We start from the raw sequence: 25200 nt of genomic DNA, 5'->3' as shown, positions 1-25200 counted from the left end.
TAATGCATTTCTAAATAGCATTCAATATACCACAGAATATAAAGAATTAATTGAAAGTCAGGAAAAAGCTTGCATGTTTTAACACTATTGCTAGTAAAGGCACAATGCTTTAAATACATCTGTTAACTTACAGAAAGCGGATATTTGGAAACTGCATTTTTAATGAATATACAAACCTGACTTTTTCTTTGTGACATTTCGCCAATGCTTTGCAGAGACTAGGATCAGGGCAGAGATCGAGAGGAGACTGACCCTTCTTATTACGAATGCTGAGGTCAGCTCCGTTGGCTGCCAGGAAACAGGCAATAGATGCTGCACTCTTCTTCTCTGCTCCCTGTGTGCCAAGTCCCATTATTAACTGAAAGAGAACAAATAAGTAAGCATCTTGAGAGACTCTCTAAACAGCTAAGAACAGTCTGACTAAAGGAAAATGACTTGACACACACACATGCACATACAGGCATATATGTACAAATCTGTAAGCCCAAGGAAGTGTCTCTAGAACTAAAAATAAAAACAATTGTATGGTTGCTTATTTTTGAGTCAGCTATACTCAACTTTCCTTTAAGGAACTAAAACTCAGCAAGGAATAGTTCAGCTATTGAAGCATTCAATCTCCTGCACATCTATGCTCACTTGTGAAGTGGCTGTCCTCCTATAGAAGCACTGTAAAGGGCAAAGTCTCAGCAGGTATTCAGAACAGAGCTGAAGTATACCAAAATTGCTGAGGTCAAACAAAATGCTACCACCACCACACTTGGACTGAAAACATAGTGGGGCAGAGAAGTGAATGCACACTTACTCTTAGTCTAGTGAGTAAAGCACATGCCCAAGAAAGACTTCATTTCAGTTGTCTTCTCAGCCTGGAGGGATTTAAACTCACATGCCTGTCCTCCTGTCCTAATCATGTAATGCTCCTTTGTCCTCTTCCAACTATTATGGTATTTCTCTATTAGCATACCTATTATGTGGGATTCACAGGGCCAACTAGAAAAATAAAAAGGCTAACTTTTTGTATTAAAGTTTGACTAGATAAAATGCATCAGTATAATGCAGACCACATATAACAGGAAACTGCTGGCACCACTAAGAATCCCTCAAACTCCGCTAGACTGTATTCAAAGGAACAGCTTTGGCATCGCTAGGACAGCTCCAATTCAAGGAGTTAAATGTTGAATTCCAGAATTATGAAGGCTTTGACACTAGGATAGAAGCAGGATTTTGTACACACCTCTTTCCCATTCATTGATGTAAGTGCCCAACCTGACTGATGTATATCTTTCCATGCCACTTTCAGTTTGTACAGTCTATGCCTGTAGCTCATCTTCTAAAAGCTAGATGTTAAGTATCACTCCTAAAAATTAAGCAATTTTGGCTGGATTAACAACCATTTTGTATTTAAAGAACTACATGTGCTATTTCAGACACAACAGCATACAGGAATAAATTTTAAATACTACATATCTGTCACTGCAGCCCTAAAGATTGCGTATCTTGAAGTCTGAACTACGAATAAAACAGTTTTCAAAACCCCTCTAGTTATTTCCTCCATTCCTCAGTTTGGGTCTTTCATGTCTTGAAGCCTGTGAAATATGTATTAGAAGTCTTTGCCCTGCCTTGATAACTGCAGGATTATTCTCATCATACAGCCACCCAGTTTCCTGGAGAAGCAATTTTTTTTTTTTTTTAAAACTCAGTCTATACTTTTTTTCCAGTAAGGATTACTGAGGTGCTACAAGACTCCTGAAGGTCACTTAATCGGTTCACAGATATCCATGGTCCTCCATTCTTCCCTATGATCAGGTAAGAACTGTACAGCTTGAAAGACTTCATACCAGGAAAACCAGTAAGTTACAGAGAGAAATTGTTTTGTGGTGTTCAGATCACAGAACATTTCCGTTTATAAGTTCAGACCACTTTTCTGCATCTCAATTAGAGCGCTGGCTGAAGTGAAGCAGAGATTTTACCTAGCTTCAGTCTGGGTACGTCAGACCATGTCAGTAATGCAATCAAGGTAGCGCAACGCCCAGTGAAAGGCGATTTGCTCCAAGGTTGGCAGAGAAGGCAGCATGCCTATATCAAACAATTTGCTAGCCCTTCCGTACCTGCTGGGACAAGAGCTCTCTTACTATTCATACTTGCACATTATGGGCTCTGAGCTGCTCCTGAACGAAACAGCTATTGTGTCTCCAAGAGAAAAATCAAACACAGCTAACAGGACAGTTTGCTTCACTTGGCATGGATATACACTACATCAAGACTGGCTCCTCCACATGGAACAGTCATCAACATTATTCAAGAAAATCTTGAGCCCTAAAATGCCTCTACGTGCTGTACGCTTTGAAAACATCCAGACAATATTGCGTCCCGTGACACTTCTCTGGTAGTCTGCAACTTTTCAGGCACACAGAATGAAAAAGAAAAAATAATCAACCCACGCACAACAACAAACATTATGTCCTAGGGCCTAGTATGGCTGCAGCAAGCCTCCTCTGAAGGGTGCTAGTCCTGAGATACCTCAACACAAGCTAGTCCCAGTCAATTCACCTGCGAGGGAAAACACTCAGTGTAACCCACACAGTATAAATATAATTTAAGTAATTGCAACTAAATTTTTTTGAAGGTTTGGGTTTTTTTTTTTTTTTTTTAAGTCTTTGAAGTTGTAAACACCTAACTGACTTCCATTAGAGTTTCTTTAGTTTAAGTTAGGATTTAGACAGAAGCATTATTTTCAATATTAAAAGTGTTTCAAAGCTCTGAAAGATACCTACATTAAAATTATAATAAATGAGTCCGTGAACAACACATTTATTTTGAATAAAAAGCACCCTAGATCAAGGAACACTGCATCTGTAGTAAAGCAACTGAAATGACTGCTTTTGTGATGGCAGGGACTGTACTTCAGAAAATTTCTCCTCCTCCCAGCTGTACAGTCATCACAATGTGCTGGATGAAAAACAATTATTTAAAGAAATAGGGTTCACTGCTCATAGCACTTGAACACAGAAATGTTTTTTAGATTGATACCTAAAATGGGTAAGGCTTTGGGTACTATCAAGATTCTTCGCTATATGCATTTTAAATAGTCTATCAAAAAACTGCTGAAGAAATCTGACAAAAATTTGTTTAGTTATTGAACCAGCTTAAAGTTGACATTCAGAAGGAACTACTAAAAAAAGAAAAATCAATGCTAAAGAACTTATTCCATATAATTCCTCTTATGAACTAAGTTCATGATGTCAGTAAAGTCGGTGTCATATCTTAAACTGTGCGCAAAGCAAAAAATAACAAATGGTAGAATTTCAATGAAGTTGCTGTCCGATCGACTTTATCAACTACAAAAACCATGACTCAATACATATATTTCATATCAAACACAAAATCTTGCAAATGAATTTTTTGTTCTTTTTCAGTTCGTTCAACTGAAAAAAAAAAGCATTATCTGTTGAATTACTATACTACAAAGAGGCACTTTACAAGGCTCAGTAGGTTGGTATATTCAAGACTATTCCAAAGTGAATTAAAATTTAGTCAAGTAAAAATAACCTCTAAAATACTATAGATTTATCAGATTTGCTATCACATCGACTAAAGGAATCTGACATGTTTTCCCAGTCTTTAAAGGAATTAATAAAAAATAATCAAAAAATAGAGATTCCATCAATTTAAGTCATCATATTCACAAAAAGAAAGCCTTACTGTTTTCCAGACTAAATTATTAATCCTATTTATCCTCTATTATCCATTATCTGTAATTGCAATCCTACAGAAGACAAATTACAAATGTGTCCTTGATAGCTTTGAAGGCCCAGATGCCTGCACATATTTTAGCAGCCTAGATCTTGTATTTTTTTTGACATATGATTTTGAGTCAAAGGTGGCTTACTATTAAAACTTTTTATTGGTAATATCTAGTTTATAGCATTTTAAAAATATGTTTATTTAAATAAAGGTAGATAGGTACAACTATTTTTCTCATGTGCTATTTTCCACAAAACAACATTTTCAAGATAGTTTGATCTGCTGATCATCTTAAAGAGTTTTCAGGTATACTTTATAGCCAGGCTTGGCTCCATCTTTCACATTTCAGCCACATTCTATGTTGCTACCACAAAAAAATAAAATAAGCAAATTTTCACTTCTGAGGGCATGTATCTTCTCCATACCACTTATAACTCCCAGATTTGTTAGTTAGGTAAAAATTTTCTCTGCAACTAAACAAAGTGCAAAACCATGACCAATATTTTGATCAAGCTACAATATGAGGCACTGCTTGATTGTGTGGTTTTTTTTAAACATTAGAACATTTTTAGGTGATCAGATACACAATCATGCAGGGACTGACTTTGTTTGCTGTGGTGTCTTCACCTTCTATCATTTAAAAAAAAAAATAAACAAAAAATTGTGGGTTTTTTTTTTTTTTTCCCCCCTTAACCAAGGATACAGCTTAAATCAAAGTAGAAAAAAATCCAACCTTATTCTTTGAAACATAAATCCCCCAAAACTAAAAGTCAAAAAGGTAGTAGGAAAAAACCCACTTCTTGTGTTGAAAAACTTGAAACACAACAACTCTGGTTTCATTGTGGATGTCACTAATGAGATGGGCAACAGAGAAAACTATTTATCAAGTGCTGAATCAGAGAAAAAGTCTTTATCTTCCACCCACTTGTTTCAGAATTAAATATATGCATACAAATTATTTTGGCTACCTCTCATAGAGTCCATTTCTGATCATGGAAACACTTGAGCTATAGTTGCTTTCTTCCTCTCACTTAAAAGGACACAAGCTTTTTCTTACATATGCCAGTCATATTTGAAATAGCTTTTCAAAGTTTATTCCATGGTATTTCATAGAATCACAGAATGGTTTGGGTTGGAAGGGACCTTTAAAGGTCATCTAGCCCAACCCCCACCCGCCTGCAAGGAGCAGGGACATCTTCAACCAGATCAGGTTGCTCAGAGCCTTGTGAATGTTTCCAGGGATGGGGCATCCATCACCTCCCTGGGCAACCTGTGCCAGTGTTCCACCACCTTCACTGTAAATTTTTTCTTTATATCAAGTCGGAATCTATCTTCCTCTATTTTAAAACCGTTACCCTTCGTCCTATCACAACAGGCCCTGCAAAAGAGTTTCTCCCTGAAATTAACTCATTTCAGTGAGTTAATAAATAATCAGTTTAAAAGCTGTTTGTTGTACAGTAGAACTACTGTTTTGAAGAAAGGCTTTTTAACAAAGTTAATGAATGAAATGCAAAACTTAGCACCCACTCACAGATAAATTACAAAAATATTATGACACTGGTATAACCAATGATTCAACAAATCTGATCCACTGTTATCTTGTGTATCTCTAATATTTAAAGAAAAAAAATGTTGTTGCTTTTCTCAGTCCCAATCTCTCCAGAATTTTACTTCTCCTTTGCCTTTCAGCAAAAGTATAAACTTCATCTTTGCACATGGTCTTCATACAGCTTTTTGGGTGTAAGCATTTCTTCTTCAATAAAACATTTTCATCTTTATTATCTGGACTTTTTTTTCACTATTTCCTTACTACAGCACAATTTCTGAAATGAACTCTACCAGGAAGATGCATAACAATAAACATACGAAGATTAAGAATGCCTTGTTATAACAGAATAAACTTTCAGACTGTTACAGAAGTAGCTAAACAATTAAAGCTACAAAATCATGCACGACATTAAATCACAGAAAACAGCATTTCAGTCTTATTCTGTACTGTCATACGGTTTTTCTCTTTCCTAAAAAGTTGCTTTGGATTTTTTTGGCAGCCATACATGTTCACTATGGAAAACAGATTTGTAGAAATATTTTTAACTAAATCACTCATTTTTCTATAACAAAGACAGTGATTACATGTGAAAAGCCACATATAACAACATGATTTCTGCCTACACTGCAGTAATGCAGAATGTGTACATAAACTTACGCTGCCAAAACCAATTCAACAGTACAGAACTAGACAAACTGCACAAACAGAGAAACAAACGTACAGAAAAAAAGGAATAAATAAATGCATTTTATTTACTGTGTTCTTTGATGGCTCCCAAGCAGTATCTACCTTGCCCACATCTTGCATGTCTTGGAGTTGGCGGAGCTGTGACAGGGTGTGGTGTCTCAGGGCTTCATGCAGGGGAGTATCCCCATCTTTATCCTGAATATCCAGCTTAGCACCTGCACGGACTAAGAGCTGAGGAGAGAGAGAACCCAATTTAAAACTAAAAAAAAAAAAAAAAAAACCAAAACAAAAACAAAGAAAAACCCCAAAACTTTATTACTACTTTTAAAATTAATTTCAGTCAAACTGTGGTCTAGGATGCTCTAGGAGGTCCAAAAGGGTTATTCTTTTTTCTTGCTACCATTCTCAGTTGACCTTATTTTCATTTATGTTCCATACTTGGAACTCAACCCTCAACTGAAGCATTTATCTCTTTCAAATATCAAGCTTATTGCAGCAAAAACCTAACGCTTGCCTGTGCTCTGAGGGAGCACTAAAAGAGATGCTGTTTTAAAGGATTCTTTCTATCATTCAAAACCATTAAATCTTACGAGATCAACTACAAACAAACAACATAACATATTACAGCAATAGACCAGAAACAGAACAAGTGGGCAGTCCTTTAGATATGTCTATATTCTTTACTATTAGGTTTCAATGACCTCAAAAATCACCACTTTCACACCATGCTAAATTTTATGACTTAATTTAGTGTCCTCCCATTAGCAAAGTAGTTAACCATGTACTTAGGTTTACCCTTATTCAGCAGAAGGTATAAAAACCACTGACACTATTAAATAATATCTCAGAACACTTTGGAAAGTAATGAACAGTAAGACTTGTCTTTAAGGCTAATTTTAGACACAAGTTCCAGGTCACATGACATGAAAGTAAGCATAAGGCAGCACAGGCCATGCTATTCATATTGCCTTTGCATACAGCTCTCTCGTAATTCGATGCACCAGAACTTTCTTAAATATGCTGTTAAAACAAATCAAAACATGCTGACAAGTGACAATTGCCCCTAAAAATTAAATCCTGTCATTGTCACTATTCAGAAACCTGTAGATAACAGCTGAGGTTTTAATTTTAGTTTTGAGATTTTGCTGCTCTGCAAAATTTGGATTAGCAACAGAGACAAAAAGCACAGCCTAGAAACAGGACTACATGAAGGGGAATCTCCCTCTTCAAAACCCACATGCTTGCAAGGATCTCAGTCTCTCAGAACCAAAGAATCTCAGACTCTGGAAAAGGCTAAAAGGAAAATAGCTTAAAAGGAGTTCAGAACTTCATTTTCAAGGAAATATCTGCCTCTTAATTTACTGTATCCTACTATTTTCCCCAATCTTTTCTTCCACAAGTGAAACCAAGAAAATCAACTAATAGTTGCAACAGTCTTCCCTCAACTTATTATACTCTCTAAATGGACTTGCTCTGGCCCAAACTTTCTTTCTCATATTCACACCTTGTGTCTGCCACTAGCTATTTATTGCTTAACAGTTTCTCCTAAAAGAAAAATGTATAAGAGAACTCTTTTCAGAGCAACCTGAAATCCTTAGCTAGCATGGATATTCAAAGCGTCGGGAAAAGTTAAAAAGAATAAAAATAAAAAATAAAAAAAGCAAACCACTACCCTTTGTCACGGCAGCAGGGCTTTTAAAAGAACTCTGCTACCTTTGACCACTATTCCACAGATTCCTGAGGGTACAACCAGCCCTGGAAGGTACCCAATAGGAATTAATTTTGAAATACAGAGCCAACATGTCCTTTGCATGGCTGCACGAGTTATTTTAGGACTTCTCAAAGTTAATCCAACTCTGAAGTACAGATACTCTACACGGTCATTCACTTAAACATTCTTGGATATAAGCATGTCAGCCCAATACACATACTAGTTCTTCTACATGCCTACCTTCCTGCTCATCTGCTACATTAGTATTGTATTCCCAGGTATCGTGTCAGTTGCAGAAGGGCACAAGAGCTCACCAAATATAGCTGCCGAATAGCTTGCAGGATACAAGTGACACTGACTCTAGGAAACCATTCTTCTGGTAGCAAGTAGTTCCAGATATAGCGTCATATCACATGTTGCACTGTAATAGGACCACATCCCCCAACCCTTGGAGATGGAGAAACCTGACGGCAAAATAACGCTAAACCAAACTGTAGATACAGGTCTGTGCAGGGAGTGTAATTCTCTATAGGCCTCAATAAGAGACAGTTTTTAATATAAGATGACTCGCACTCTACAAAAACAAACTAAAAAAGAAATTTATCCAGAGGGCCAAGGCCAGGTTGATGTATTTACTCACAGGGAACCACAGCAATGAGTGCCTTCTGAGCTTCAACAGCCCATGCTAGCAATCCAGTCACAGAGGTCCCATATGGACAGAGGGCAGAATGGGCAAGCTGTGCCAGAAACCAAGTTTTGTTGAACTTTTGTTAAAAGTATTAACTTTTGCAACTTTGTAAGCAAAAAACAGAAACAGTATTACTTTCACCAGTAAGGTACTTCTGTAACTGCTTACAGCTCTCCCAAGCTAATAACAGGAAAAGTTACACAGGCAGAACACTGAAAAGTAGTAAAACTGGTAAAAAGATGTTTCACTTAGCTACAATTTGCAAAAGCTACCAGCAAGAAAAATTACTCCAGCAAGAGTTGCTATTTGAAGGTCCCATTACAGGACTATGAGACTCAACAAGTGGCAGAGGAACACAATCTCCCTTACTCAACAAGGAAGGATGCTGGAATTGGCAGCTGCGTAGAGGAAACTACAGTGTACACATGCAAAAATTTAGCACACCTGAAGTGTCCTTCATACTACCAATTAACCTGCAGTGCCAGTTGTCAGGTTTCTGAATTGATCAAAATTAATTATACAAACATTCAACAGCTACATGTTGTTAAATCATTTTTTAAACGTTAATGAAGTATCCATCTCTTAACAGCTACAATCAGTTTGGGTCAATCATACGGCTTACTGCAAATAAGATACTTACCCTAACAATTTGTGTATGCTGTCGTTCAACGGCAAGGTGCAGAGCAGTCTGCTGGTTAACATTCTGGATATCCAGGTTAGCATTGCCCTGAAAGACATACAAAGCATTAGAGCATTATCATCCCAGCAATTCATCTACAGGCAAGGCAGTCCATTAGGGCACTGAACATGACCCTGAATATGATTCCTAGTCTGGAGTTTTGAGAGCAGAAGTGATTAAATACTTTAATTATTCACCGCACAGATGTGATCTGTTGAATCAAACTAGGTATCAAATTTTTCAGTCCCTCTGCACCATTAGGCCATTTTAATGATCTCAAAAGAAAGTCTGACCTTCAGAGCTCACCACGTATCCTTCCCTGCTCGATGGCTTCTGCATTGCAATCGCAGGCGTAAGGAAGCAAACTATTTTCACATCAAACAGTTAACCTAAGTATGATATTTAAATCTTCCTGAGAAAAAGAGTCCTACCTGATGCACCAAAAGTTCAGCCACTTCCACATGATTATTGAGAGCTGCCAGATGCAAAGCAGTGTAACCATCATCTTTTTTCTCATCAACAATCCATGGTCGTGGTAACTTGGACAACAATACACGCATTGCACTGAAATAAACATGCAGAGATAGCATAAATGCACGTATAATATATCTGAATGACAATGGGACAACAGTAAAACATATTAATTCTCAGAACTACAGAGTAGTGGTAGCTAAAATAACATTAGTATTTTTTTTTAAAATAGAAAGTGGGTGAAAAAGCTATACCAGAAGTTCCAAGGCATAATAATTTTGTTCCTTCTAAAGGAAGCATATAAACAAACCATACAATATCCAAAAAAGAGTGTGGGAATCAGATTTTGTCACATGAATGCTTCCTAGGAGTAAAAATTACCTTAAAAAAAGTATTCACACAAATTGTGAAACATAGAGAAAAATTGTTCTCCCTCAAAATCCTTACAGCATCCTTTATTATTTAATGAGCAGGTTTCATTACACTAGATTTCTTTAAAATAATCATTTTATGAACTGATGCAACAGGCTGTAACAGTTAAGAGTTTTCAATTTCTGACATGAAACTGGAGTAATACCTCTTAGGCACAGACAACATAAGTGCTGAAACCATGAAGTGAACACTAGTAGAATATTCTTGTTAACAGATAGTGGCTGAGTATAACATACCACGGCAGCGTCTGCTACTCCACCCCTCTTCTGTACATGCTTACCAAGATGCCTACCAAAGGCAGGGGATTTATTATCTTACATCTCAAATTCAAGGGTGGGGAAAAGCAACTCGATTAGTAGAGTATTAAAGGAGATAAAAATCCACAAATTCCAAAGACTGCAGTATTAAGGGTATTAATAACACAACACCAGATAAACAAATTGCTCAGTCTTGTATTCTCTCAGAAATACACTTTTCTTAAGTTTACATGTCTTCACTAAGCTCTTGGAATAGGTAACTAACTAAACTTAATTCCTTTTGTCTTATCTTTATAAACAGCACACGCAGCTCCTTTATGACAGTTCCTCAGAGATGAACAGAAAACCAGAAACTGCTATAATCTTGTGCCAGGAAACCTTTTCTGTCATCTGATCTTTCCCTACTGTTGAAATAAGATGCTATTTACAAAAGAAATAGAGCTTCTTCACAAAATTCAAACTTCAAAATACAAGTTAATACTAGCTAATGCAAGTGGAAAAAACTCAGTCACAGAACACCTTGCAAGGCAGAAACTATAATTGAATTAAACAGTTCTTCATTAGTCACCTGATACGGAAAACATAAGTATCAGAAATACCCTCATAAAATTAGCATCTCAGCTTAATTACTTAAAAATATTCTCAACAGATAGCAACAAGATGACTGCGCTGCCAAGTAACAACTGAGCTCCTGATTCATTCCAATAGTCAGTTACCTTGAACATCCATACCACCTAAGTGCTATTCACTCCTAAGGTCTCCTTTACAGTAAACCAACGAGTTTCCTATAAAATAAAACGCTGTGGTTCTGGGATAGTTCACTCTAATAAGTCCTCCTGAAAATCAGAAGTAAGAGTCCATGAGGTAGACCACTGTACCAATAAAAGTGCACTCCTTCCTACACACTGCTTGGACACTATCCTATCGGACTCTGACTCCATGTTCTGCTACTACACCGAGTACCCAACAGAAATCCTCAGTTTCACACTTAATACACCATCCTGGCAGTTGGAATGTAACAGTCACTTTTTTCCCTAGATTCAGAGCGTCTGAAGGAACCACAACTAAGCAACTACATCTTCAGGCTGCAGGATCACAAAAGCCCACAGGAGACCCATGAACAACTGCTACGTGGAGCATCCACAGCCAGGCTGCTCTAGAGGTTTGTCATCCACAGACTGGACGTAAGCGCTCGGCCAGGAAACAAATGCATTTTGCAGTCTGAGGGTTATCTCAGTCTTTTTAGACTCCATCATAATCACAGCTTTCTTGAGGTAAGCAAATATTACCATTCTCAACCTTCTAGGATGTTTTGTTTTCCTAGCAGGACTAAGCTTCTCACTTCCTCACAGTCCAAATCACTTAGAAAAATAAGACAACACCACTTAATAGATTGTACATTGCTCATTGTGAACCATTGCTCAGCTTCTATTCATGACATCTTCTACAGCACTCTCACATGCTAGAGAAAAAAAAAAAACAAAAAACAACCCAACAACAAAAAGTATTTGGGGGAAAAACAAACAAACAAACAAATACCAGGAAAATGTTCATCTGAACTTCAACTGTAAAATATTTGGGAGTATCTTGCTTTCATAAACGAGATGCCTGATACATTTCTGGATGCTTCTAAAACGCATTGGTCCTACTGAAAAAAACCAGAAGGACCAACAAAACAAGTTGCTTCTATATGTAATAGATTTCTGTCTTTTCACGGTGAAGCATCGGAGGGCCATTAACTACTCCTCAGTTGCTTTCGCCTATGCCAGTATAGACCACATCTCTCTTCGAGACTGTGCTAAATTACTGGACAGCAGGATGGAAGGATGGTTTAATTAATACACTAGAAATGGCAAATTCTTTTATGATGCTCAGTTGCTGCATCCTCCTCCTCATTACCTGAGAGAGGTAGGTTTTTTTCAGTGCATAAGATCCCATTCCTTCACACTGCAGCCTTCCTTCCTACAGCTATTCTATTTTGCAGGATTTTCTAGACCTGCTGCCAAAATTGTGACAGCTAAGTGGTTACCATTCAGAACAGTACTCACTGGAAGAGGCATGCATTGTACCATAAAAAGTCATATTAGTGAATTAATGTTGCATGCCAATTACACAGTAATTCTTGATTCACTTTTCCACACAACGTATTAAAGAAGCAGCATAGTGGTACTGCTCCACTTTCAGGACTACGACACAGATGTGGTCCTGAAAATTTGTTTTTATCTTGTACACAGTAAAACAGACCACAGACGACTTTCACTGTAATTGTACTGAAAAGACCAAGAAATCAGCAAATCTAACAGTAACCCTGACCACGAAATAATCTGAAGAAAACTCTTTAGACTATCATCTTCAGTGTCTTCAACTGTTACAGATTACATGGCTGACTAGCTGCAAAGATTATTGATAAGATGCTTAAAACCCTTACTGAAACACTGAAATTACATCATTGCTATGCTATCTAAAGATTACTACTAAAGCAAGATGATCTGAACAACACACTAACTCATTTTTAGCCACATAGAGCAGTTGTTTCAACACTAGTTACCAACATTAGACATACCAAAAAAAATCAGTTACGAGCAAAAGTTTTAACATCAGTTATAATTACTCATTATCAACTTATATTTAAAATCTCTTCCCTTATGCAGTATTTCACTCATAGAATTTCCACGGGTGCTCATCAGCATTACCTGAGAATGCTGTGTACAATTAGAGTTGAGATTTAAAATTTTTAAGTGCAATGGTATCCTTCCACCTTGTTTAAAAAATACGTAAAGAAAAACTAGAAAAAATTCTCTGCTACCAACTGCAATTTGAGTGCAGAATGATTGAAGCAGGGAAGGTTGGGGAGCTGTCAGGTGGTGGTGAGGTGGTTTTGTTTGTTTGGCCTTTTGAGGTTTGGGTTTTTTAAAGAACAGATATTTAGGCATCAAAAAATAGAGAGGTTACTTCACAATCAGCATAAGCACACTTAAATTGCTACTAAAAGACACAATTCCACTTTTCCCTGCACTTCAGTTCCTGCATTATGTTGGCTCTACAGACACGTCACTGTCTAGTGAATGAAGCAATCTGCCAGACTCCTGATTTGGCAAGTTTGCTTTCAGACAGATCGATGAGATAATTCAACTTACCCTGTGACTCCTTGATCACTAGAAGTGACAGGAATAGGGAACTGATGAAGCTAGAGTTGCAGGGAGGGCATACTGCCCTTTCCAGAAGCAACGTCTCAGATCAGCATAAACTTACCAGGAATCGTGTCTCTAAGGGTTGTAACGATTCAGTGCACTTTCTACTACAAGTTTCTCCACTCTCCTGCCATTCTCCTCCCTCAGGTCAGCTTTCCACTGCCTCAGTGTGACATAGTATAATAACAGAAAATATTTTACAGCAATCCTCACCTGAAGTATTCACACCCAACATACACAGCCTCTTGTCCACTTATTCTCACCCCTGGGTCAGCTAAACCTGTTCACCTGTTTCATTCTCAAACAGCTGAAGGAACAGGTCAGATTTAAAGACAGTTTCCATTGCAGCTTTCTTCTAAGACTATGTAGTCTGACATACATTTTACAACACAACAGAAGCAAGACTATTTTTTACTAATCCCATTCTTGTCCTCTGACTATCACCTCTGCTCAATTTGCCCCCCACAAAGTGGTTCCAGCACAGCATCCAAGGAGTCATCCCTTTTTGTTGGATTATTTCTCATACAGAATAGTACTCTGAGCCTGCCCACTGTGAAGCCAAAGAAATATTTGTACCAACATAGTGCAAGAAGTAACACAGGAGTCGGACAGTGCTATTTTTGGCAACAAATATGATCTTAAGTGTACGTCAGCACACATCTTCAAGCCAAATCAGTTCCCTGATCTGTTTCACACTACACTTGCTGTGCAGTACAGGGAGTTACACTGGAAGAACAAAGAAGGAAGTATCCCTCAGGAACAAGTAACAAAGAACAGACTATACCTTAGACTGGTATTACTGAGTACGCTGTATCTTGAAATTAGAGCTTAATATTTCATATCTGACTGATGGCTCAGTTAGCACACATTTAAGTAGACAGACTGTTTCCTTCTTTTTGTCTCTAAGATTTTCAAGTATCTCTTGGTATTTGAAAAATTGATTCCAATATATCTGAAACTAAAGAAACAATGAGGTATATAAATTTATATGGAATTCTCAAGAAGGTATTCTGTATTAGCCTAGATCTTACATAACAATTTTGTCTTCAGTGTTTAAGAAATTGAAGAAAGACAAATGAAAAGATGCGACTTTCACCAGAAAGCTACACTGCAACAGAAGTTACAAGGTAAGCAGCTACCAAGCACAGGACAAAGTCAACACAAAAAGAGGAAGCAAGGGAAGTACAAGTCCAAGACAGCAGTCTGTTCAGGACTTGCAATTCACACTTTACCCTACAGCACTGAACTTTAATATATTAGTAACTACTAATTACATCAATATTCATTGAGATTACTTTTTCATTTAACAGGTTAGTTTAATTTCAGATCGAGGGATTTTCAGCTTTTTCACTCTTCTTGCTCCTGAGCAGCATGAAAAATGTTGTCTGAAAAATATAAAGAAAGTCTTGAACTATTTGGATTCCTGAGTGTTGCATTTAAATGGCCAGATTTCAGTTACTTTATTCTTTTCTTCAGAAAACATTGCATTTACACCCTATGAATAAGGAAATCTCCTTTTCATATGTTGAATGTGTAGTTATTGGTCTTGTTATATGCCAGTTTTGTGCAGCACCTGAAAGTCAGATTAATGGACTGATCTGTTAATTTTTTTTTTTATTCTTTTCTTCTGAAACATTTGAGTTTTTGCAAAGAACAGTGGCACCTAATTTACACATGCATTTAATTTTTTTTAAAGTAATTTCATGGCTAAACATTATAAACAAAATACTATGGAGTTACTAAACATAACAGTACGGAATTATATGAATAAAGGTTTTTCAAATTAAAGGTTTTTTCAAATAACTTCAAACTTGATTTAAATATGGAAATCCTGGGCCACAAATCAGTACCAACTTCTTATTTATAAAATTACAGAACGATTTGCAACTGAAAATGTAGAACTAGATGGAGGACAAGGCTGCTTAGACCTCAGGTTAATCAGTGCGTCGTTACTCATGGCATTTTTCGCTGATCCAGAAACCAGGTTACACAACCTGCTGTGGCAGCGCAGGATATTTATTGTTCCATATCTTGCTACTAGCAGGGCTGCCTCTTTTTTTTTTCCTCCTTCTCCTTGTCTCTCTCTCCTCCCCCCTCCAACGTTTCTAAGTATAGTGACAACCTCACCAGGGTTTACCAGCAGCAGCGCAAGCTCAGTGAAAACCTGGGAAATCTAACTGGGAGGACGAGCGAGCGCTTTATTTGGCAGTGCTAAAAAAACCCAGGGACAAATGGCTGAGCGGCGGTGGATGTGCAGGCTGCACAATCAATAGGCAGAAAGCGGGATAGAGGCTCCCTCCGCCGCCGGATCGACAATCGACAGCTGAGGGACTATTTTTTGCAATGGTTGACTAAATATGGTCAGGGAAGAGAGAGGCACAAGAGAGCCTGTTTGCCTGGGAGTGCATGTTTCAAATGCTTAGCTGCCTATAAAGCCGTAACAGTTTTGCTGGTGCCCTCTGAGTGGGAAATACGGTTAGTGTCTTCTCCGTGTAGTGTGCATGCGGGAGCCCTGACCTCGCTAGCAGACTTGACCTCTGAAGATGGAAAGTAGCTTCAACCCAGACCTGCCTACAGTTAAGCCTGGAAACATAACCTCAAGCAAGAAAAGATGCAGTGCAATATCCAAGGAACTAGAAGAAACCAATATTTGCTGGGGGAGGGGGGAGACGATCGCTATTTTTTTTTTTGGTGTCTTTTTTTTTTTTTGGAAGCAACTCAAACTTTTAGGGGCTTGGTTTTGGTTTTTTTTTGGTGTTTTTTTTTTTTCTTTTTTTTTTTTTTCCCCTGCGATGATTTTCATCTGACAGTGGGCTAAGTTCACCTTCCTTGGCTGCCTAGCATCTATCCTTGGAGTCTTAACTCTCAGTCCAGCAGACATAAGGTATAATTTCTATACAACATCATCAATATTTTAGCATTCCAAAAAAGGCAGCAGGTGCCAATTAAGCACCCGTCTTCATGCTTTTTTTTTTTTCTTCTAAGTTTTATCTATTTAAGGTGGTGAGGTACTGTATGCACCGACATTCGCCCCCCCCCTTGCCTCCCCCTCCCATGTAACGAAGAGCTGATTCAGCGAATAGAGTGAGAGAGCACTCAGGATGAGATGGCTGCTGCTGATGTGTCTCTAGGTCATTACCTCTCTTCCAACTGCAAATGCTGCATGATACTAAGCTTACAGGTAATAGAACATCAGGAGACCTGCATTATTCTGCACGTTTAAAGGATGACTATGACTTTCTGCATGTATAACTTATTTACTGGAATGTTTTTTTTTATTGTTATATTAATCCCTCTACGCTGGGAACAGCTTAATTTTGAGTGTGTTGAAGTATCAAGCATTTGTAGTGTAAAGAGCAGGTTGAAAGAAAACAACATTAGTCCAAATTTCATAGCAAAAAAAACCCCAACTTGCTTGGTAGGCAGAATTCTTTTTAAAGAAGATAAACTCAAAAATTGCAATGCCATTAAGTGATTGTTCATTTCAGTAAAATATATTCTTATTTTCCTATGTACAACTGAAAAAAAAATTACCAACTTTAAAAAGAAAATCTAATAAATGGTGTGGTAGTGCAATGCCAGAGTTCTCAAGTGGGTCTAAGCAAAATTTTCAAGGTGCTTTATCTCAGCTGCACATGAAAACAACCTACTTAAAAACTAGAATGTGACTGCTGAGATTCTAATGCTGCATTGCTGTTTCTCCTTGTAGTACTGTGCTAGCTACTGCTACACTCTGATTTGCTCTCTATCAGCTGCACTAGGTTTTTGTCATGAGCTGCAGAAATTCTTACTTCCTCTGCTCTCAGCCTTCCTTACAACGACTATTGCATTTACTAATTGTTAAGCTTATTTCAAATTTACCTTCTAATGCTGTAAAGACAGAGCTTACTTTTCATTGTAACCCAAATCAACTCCTGAAATGCAAATTAAGCAACCGTAAGCTATAGCTGACAGCCCTTTAGAAGTCAAACCCGTACTGTACTTCAAATATTTAACTACCATTCCAAACCAAGGCACACAGAAACTGATGGAACAGGGTTAAACTTGGGGTTTGTTTCTTTGAGGGTTTTTTTTTTAGTTGTCAAATATTTCAAGTGTGGACAAGATTTTGACTGAAGCAGGTGAGTGCCAATTTAAAAAAAAAAAAAAAAGAGAAAAGCTGCTTGCAGAAATGTTGAATAGGTATTAGCTTTCACATGTGACCTTCGGCCTAACAATTCAAAACCTGTCACAGCAGTTAAAAGTTGTTTTCTTAAGTCAACATCATAATCTTTACGATAAGCAGGATCACCAGTGGCATGTGCTGGGTTTTTTTGGTTGTTGGTTTGTTTTGCTGGTTTTTTGGGGGGTACGTATTTTTTTTGAGGTTTTGGGTTTTTTTTTGTTTGGTTTGGGTTTTTTCCTTAAAAAAAAAATTCACTTTGAACTAGAGCACAAAAAAGTATAAACCTGCAAAGAGTTTGCAGAATACCAGATGGGATGCAAAAAGCATGGAAAAGGGATTGGGGAGGGTAGAAAAATAAGTTTATAACTGCCATATTAGATGAGTCTATACTTCCCTTCAGGACACTAGATGCAATCTGTACACCAGCATGAAAATCCGCTAGAAGACCTGGGAGGAAGTCGAAGTTTTTACAATGGAATACAACTACAAATTCCAAGAAAACACATTGCAAAGCTACCAGTGATTCAACTCTCCACTCAAACGTGGTCACTCAGAACGAACAGCAAGAGGCTGCAAAAAATCTGGAAAAGTACTCCTAATGTCCATGCCATCCCAGAACAATGAACTATAAACCAGCTTTAAAGCTACTATGCAGGTAAATAGCACTGCGAAGTTCAGTTAGAATGATAAGTTTATTTTCCACCATCAGTTAATGATAACATTTTTCTTCCAAAGAATTGTCAGCCTGAGCTTTACTTAACGATAGCAACAGAAAGCAGCAAAATACTTGTCAGGTTCATCCAACAGGTAGTCAAGCAACTCTATGTGTACCTGCTCAGAGTACATACTTCTTTATGTACCCATATGAACATACAATGCTATGGAATGTAAAGAAGTATGTATTTTTGGCAGGCACGGAACAACCAGTAAGAGGAAACTAAACAGCTGTTGGAAGAAACAGGTTTCCCTCTTGTTTGAATGACATTCATGTGACAAATTAACTTGCTAAGGGTCAGCTGGTATTGCCAAAATAACCCATACTTGTTAATAACAAATCACAAAACATTAAATTAAGTGACTATAAAAGTGGGTAGAGAGAATTGTTCACAGCTGTTAAGCAGAACATTAGTTGTAAATAAAGAATTCAAAACAAGGCTGGAAATGAACCCCTGAAATGCACTGATTAAGACTGCAGCATAACTGCAAAATTTATCATCACCAGTACTCCTCACTTAATAGATCCTAACCTTAAAAGCCTGATTATCCAAACGTAGCCCATTAAAAACAAAGCATTGTTTTATTAATCACAGCCAGTTCTGTGTACTTCAGATAGTAGTATTTAAATTTACATCTACTGTAGAATATTTAACCTACAGGTTGCAACCAGGACACCAGCAGAAACAGCTAAGAAACTAAGACTGCGACTTAGAGAAAAGGATAGCAAAAACAATTGAGTATGATAACTTCTGCAATTTAATGGATGAGACTTAAGTTAGAATTTTCTCCAAATCAGCACTTATTATGCTCACTGAGCTCTTCGATACAAAGTGCAGTGTCAGGTTTATGCACCGCAAGTGACAATACAGAGAGTTCTAGGCCACAGTCACTCGTGTGGATCAGCGGATTAAAGCTATTGACAGATTCCTAAATGAAAACACAAGTCACAACTACAGCTGAATTTATTTTTAAATGCAAATTTAAGAAGATTGGCCATGAAAATATGACTTTGTAGCACCCGGAAAATTGTAAGAACTACAAAAGAAATAGTCCTGCCAGTTTCAAGTTCTAAAAATGGTATTAATTAAACTTAAGCAAAGATGCTCAACATCAAATTCAGGAATAAGGAAAAAATATGAGGAAAGACCTCCTGCCTCATCAATCCAGCCATTCCTATTCATGATAGCAGCCTTCTAAGAGCAGTTATTAAACAGGATACATCCATGATAAGTAGGTACATTTGGGCCGGATTAAAGATTCTAACCCTACCCTTGTAGATTAAAGACCTCCCAAACTAAAATGTCTGGGAGGAAAAAAAAAGGGGAAAAGAAAAAAAAAAAGGCGGGGGGGTGCAATGCACCATTTTTAGATGGAGAATCTTATTTTTAAATACTCACATAATTCTCAAATAGCTAATACTACACATAGCTTGCCATTTTTACTACCTGAAACTACAGAATAGCATATATGCAAGAAGAAACATTATCTTATCAGAACCATTTTCTTAAGTAAAATATTAGTAGCTGTTTTAAAGCTAATTCTCTTATGAGCAGATGTTTTTGCATGAAGACTGCAGTATCTTAACATCTAAATGAAAACTTGTTTTTAGTGGGAAACAAATCAAATTGTAGTAGCTTTTCTAAACAGAGCGATCCTACTGAACTTGATCATGCTCACAGATGCAGTTTGGTATTACCAAGAGCTTTACAGAGGGGTTAAGTGCTCAGCGTTTGCTTTTTTTCCCTGAAGAGTTCCTGTCCTCACCATCAACTGATTTCACTTCCACTATATAATCAGACCAACTTTTTAACAGCTTAGATTTATTTCAAAAGGTTTTTGGTAACAATTTGTCATGTTGTGTTCTTTCTTGTCTTTTTTGTATAATATTGCAATGGTATTCCGAAACAAAATGACAGTTCAGAGTGATACGAAAGTTAAAATTATATGTTGACATTGCTTCCTGCTAGTTCATGTTAGCTTATCTCTAAGAATACATATCCAGTCACTCTAAAATGTCACATCCATCACTTAGATCAGCTGTTCAATTTTAACTGAGCACACGTTGAACTTTGGGCATCTGCTGACACAGTTGTAACTCAAACATTTCAACTGTGTGACTGACAGGGATAACAGATGCTGACATTATCAAATGCTACACAGCTTTTTTTCCACGGTCGTTTTTTGTCCCGATATGGCCAGTACATGAAACTGTATTGCCATCCAAAAGCGCACTTGAGCAGCTGTATCTGTAAAAGAGTTCCTGTATAACCGGTAAAAATAGAAACTAATTTTATAGCCATCTTTAATGCTTAAGTCCAAGTGACACACCTGCTATGTTTCTATTAGGATACATGGTGTTGGAATATATTTACATAAATCTTCTCACCAGCATCAGACTATGCAACAAACAGATGTAGACTATACTTGACATACTCATTACTAGTGAATGGCTTGAACTAAGATTGCCCCTGCTTCCCACTGCAGTCAAAGCTCAAAGAGAATTCAGCACACAACATGAAAAAACCCTACGTGAGCATGCAGAAGTGTATTAAGGAACTTAGCTTAGAAGAAACCAGATGCAGCCCAGATAATTCTTTAAAAGTTGTATTTTTCTGGCATTAAATGTTTTTACATATACAATTAGGGTAAAAAAAAAAAAAAAAAAACAAACCAACCCTATCCTGCTTATTATGTAATCATTCCTAAAGAGTTAATACTAACCAGAGATATAGTAATGGAATTGAAAGCACTTGACATTTATACTTGTGCTAACCAACTACAGCATTAAAGCAGCTGCAAAAGGGAACCTGCCAGAAAATGAATGGGGGGACGACAGGGAGGAAACTGAAACCTTCTTCCCGCTGTTAAGCTTAACATAGAGAGGCAAAGGAGCTTTACATGAGTAGAAATTGTAAGACTACAGTTTCTGGTCATTGTCTGCAATATTGAAATTCTACAGTAGAGAAAAAGTTAAAACTGTAACTATGATTTGATTTGAGACTCATCCAAAGAGCCTCAAGGAAGGAGCAAACCTGGATTCTGTACAGGCCCTTCTGGTACACAGCATTCATTTTGCCATCTCCAAATTAGTGAAGTAATTTACATTTGCATTGACTAGAAACAAAACATGTAACAGAGAAGAAAGCCACATGTTCTTTGTGAACCGCTCGTGTACTTAATGTGTTACTAAATTATAACCTCCCTGCACTCCAATGCTTTGCTAAAGCTGGTAAAATGGAACCAAATCACCTCTTCAATGGATTTGGTCCCCTTCAACCAGCTGTAGCTATGCATTGATTACTACAGGATTTTTTGTATTTTTAAAACTGGACACTAAGTCTGCTCAGAGTAATTATGCAGTCCTCTCTGCAGATGAGTTCAATTATTCTAGGCAGCTTGAAGATGGGAGGTAACAAGGAGCATAGCAAGTTCTGTATTCCAAAATGTCAAGATTGTATTTGTAAAAAAATAGCTACTGGTGTTTAATAGTCTGTCCATATTCAGTGAAAATTTATCTCTTATAACATTTATAAAGAAGATAGGTAAACAGTGAAATAAAAACATTTTCCAATGATTTATTGTCTCTTGTATATTTCCTCAAGTCTGTTGCCCTTTGTAGCAGAACTGACAAAAAAAAAAAAACCCAAAAAACCCACACCTGATCAAAAGGAAGCAATCTTGAACAGTATTGGTAATGCAGGGCAGGTCTACTTTCTGGGCACCCCTCTTTTCCTTCTACCGTCCCCTCCTTTGTTTTTTTTAATTGCACAAGGGAGGAAACTCCACAGGGTAGGAACTGTATTTTCCATCTTGTACATGCTGGATATATTATTTACTATTTAAAGATAATAAATTTGTCACTGACCTCAAGAGCTACAGGCTAATCTGCCGTCTAATTATAGGTCTCTACTAATGGAGATTATATTCTTGCTCCAAACCAGCCTGAATAAAAATATTATTTCAAATAATTTTCTGACATAATACTTTAATAAAAGGTTTTAGGAACTTTTTTTTTTTTGCACTTAGCTTCAACTAAGCTTCAACCTACACTTACTGTCAGAACTGCAAATACGAAAGAAAAAAAATCACTTTTAGTGCTTTAGGAAATAATTGTACAACTCTTTGATTACCTCACAACTTGCATCTTTGAGGACCTTCATGACAACACAGCACATAAGTCCCTGAGACATTCATTAATACTATGTAGAGGTGAGAAACTCCACCTCTCAAATAAATCACTACAGTTAAAAATTCTACTGGCAATCAGTTCAAATCATCTGCAAATCTAAAAATAAGGAGAGATCTACTAAATAATAAGACAATCATGAGGAAAAATTACAATTCCATTTTAAACCACAATCTCCTACTTGCTAGTTTATGAACATAAAGATGACATAGTCCTTGCTATAGGACAACAATATATGAAATCTACATCTTACTCCAAGATATTAACTTTTTTATTTAATGTCCAGTAGAATTTATTGCTCTGAAGAACTACTGGTATGCATGTGCAAAGTCAGGTCAGCTCTAAAAGCAGCCTCTATTTAAGCTGCTAGCTGCAGCGTGAATGAAGTTCTCTTCACAAGATACAATGCAAATCTAAAACTAACTGGGGCAACGGATATAAAACACGCCTACGCTTCACAGTCACGTCTTCAGCTCAAAAATCTGAAGTCACAGGTATGTGACTAGATCAAACATAACCAAGAGCTGATAATGTGGCAAAAATAACCAATCTGTACAGTCATTTCAAATTTTACTCTCCTTTTTTCTGTCTGAAAAAATCTCATTAACACTGAAGAGGCAAAGTCTGCAAGCTTCGAGGATCACAGTACTCTGAAAAGAGTCCAAAATAAATGCACTTTGAATGTGACTGACTCAGTTAAAAATCATGAAGAAGAAACTATGTATTAAATAAAATCTTAACTTCCCCACACTTCATTTAATTTTTTTTTAGCTCTATCTCCCATGCACAAGCTACATACAGCATAAACTGAGTAACATCCATTCTACATTTCAACATCATACATTAGCACAAAAACCAGAAGTTCTGTTTCTGTATCAATTCACAAAGTACGAAGAGAACCAAGTTATTAAAAGGAAATCTATTCCACTAACAATAAAATGCTCTCCAAAACACACTATACCTTGACTTCTGGAAAACACTGCCAAACTGCCATAGAAAATTAAATGATGAGAAATTCGAAGCTACATGACATAAATAGCTAGCTATCTTATAATATTCATCTATTATTCAAATGTTTTAAATGGAATATATTTATTTTCATATTAAAAAAGAAAAATTTTCAAGTGGTGTTCTCAGCAGTCTGTGTGGGTTTTTTTTCTTGGAGATCTATCTCCCTACTGTTAGTAAAGGTCAGAACTCAAGCAAGAAGCAGAATAGGTTTTGCACTGAAAATGAAATTGGTTCCAAACACCTATTTGATATAAATTGTAAAACATTCCATAGAGATCTCCCTTTATTGTGGTATCCATGCACTTAATACATGCATTTGGTTTATTATCATTAACACGGAAGATGAATGTGGATTTTATCAATACTTACATACATAGTAAGTATTTTATTTTGTAAGTATAGATATACACACATATGCATATATGCTTACATACATATAGGAATATATGTTTACTTTCACAAAACAACATAATATATTTATATGTTTGACCTTAAGGGGAATTTAGTGCACTGTATTCCATATAAGGCACCACAGCCTGAAGCCACAAACCCTCTAATTTAGGTGGAGCAGGAAAACTTAGATTAGGAAACTTAGGTCTTCAAGTAAGGTTTCAAGCAGAACATACTATGTACTGCTTGTGACCCATACCAGCTACCAGCTAAAGTTCAGGGGGTTATTTTTAACAGCACTTTAAATAGCTTCTGCTTAGTGCATTTAACAGATTAGTAATATCCATTGTTCTATATCAGATTAGAAAAAAAAGCGGCAAATACAAAACCTTTGGTTTCATTCAGAAACAGGCTGGTGGTAGAACTACAGAATCAACAATGAAATAAACAACTATCACTAAAGTCTTAAAGAAAATAAAACCTTACTCCTAAATGAATCAAACTACTGTAATTATTTTTTTTTGTCCAGAGAAAAGAAAAATAAAAACATTTCAAAATAGATTTATTTTGATTTCATTATCTTGAATTTCTTCCCAAGCTGATGTGTAAAACATCTAATCCTGTGAACAAATGAAAGTACTACTTCTGTGATGGAAACAACATTCTCTCTTTTTACATATTTCAGAAGTGCTCAGATATAACTGCAATCAGAACAGTAGATAATTAACAGCTTTAGCTATCTCACTGGTTTAGACCCAAGTGAAATCCCATGTATGCAGGGAATCTACATAGAGTTCAAATCACTAATACTGGGAATATTTTCCTATTCTTCCAATAAAAACTTTTGTAAAGGAGAAAGGACTCTGGGAAAAACTGCACTGTGCCTCAAGTTCTATCAACCTTCAGACTGACCCAGCCTGAACTACAATTTGAATCCCTTCATCGAAGTGAAGGCCTGCCACTCCTAAAACATTCACCCACAGAAAAATCTTCAGCATCTCTATGAAAAGCATTTTTTTCCTGTACATTTTCCCTGCATTTCATACTGATGTCATGAGCACACAAACCAACTATCACAAGACCCTAAGGAAAGCATCACAGAACAAAAAACTAACAGAAAATACCCCATATAGGTAACTGGAGGCAGGAAATAGTACTCCTAGCTCATGCTGTTATGTAAATATGGAGAATTCACATTAAGTTAAGAAGTTACCCAATCAAACTTGAAAGAATTGTCTTCTGAATGCCAAAAATAAGCTCCCTTTGCTAGGCCCTTGACATGTTCTCTTATGGACCTGTTGAGAGCACTGTAGAGAACAGTAAAC

The 25200-nt window shown here is 36.9% G+C and overlaps 1 protein-coding gene across 4 annotated transcripts in view; it reads right to left on the bottom strand.

Moving 5' to 3' along the window:
* Positions 1-25200, bottom strand: part of MIB1 (MIB E3 ubiquitin protein ligase 1) — a 76047-nt gene that overhangs the window by 13539 nt on the left and 37308 nt on the right. For 3 of the 4 annotated variants that reach the window (XM_086740712.1, XM_086740713.1, XM_086740715.1), the window contains 4 exons: positions 9487-9619; positions 9017-9103; positions 6047-6208; positions 177-358 (listed from right to left, as the gene is read on the bottom strand). In XM_086740712.1, coding sequence (XP_086596838.1) covers positions 177-358; positions 6047-6208; positions 9017-9103; positions 9487-9619 — 564 coding nt within the window. The remainder of the gene's footprint in view (positions 1-176; positions 359-6046; positions 6209-9016; positions 9104-9486; positions 9620-25200) is intronic. The other variant, XM_086740714.1, reaches the window with a different exon arrangement.

The sequence above is a fragment of the Chlamydotis macqueenii genome, chromosome 2 (genome assembly GCF_036417535.1).
Source record: "Chlamydotis macqueenii isolate bChlMac1 chromosome 2, bChlMac1.mat, whole genome shotgun sequence".
Lineage (NCBI taxonomy): Eukaryota > Metazoa > Chordata > Aves > Otidiformes > Otididae > Chlamydotis > Chlamydotis macqueenii.
The sequence above is the reverse complement of the archived record's forward strand: the minus strand, read 5'-3'. Positions and strand labels throughout refer to the sequence as shown.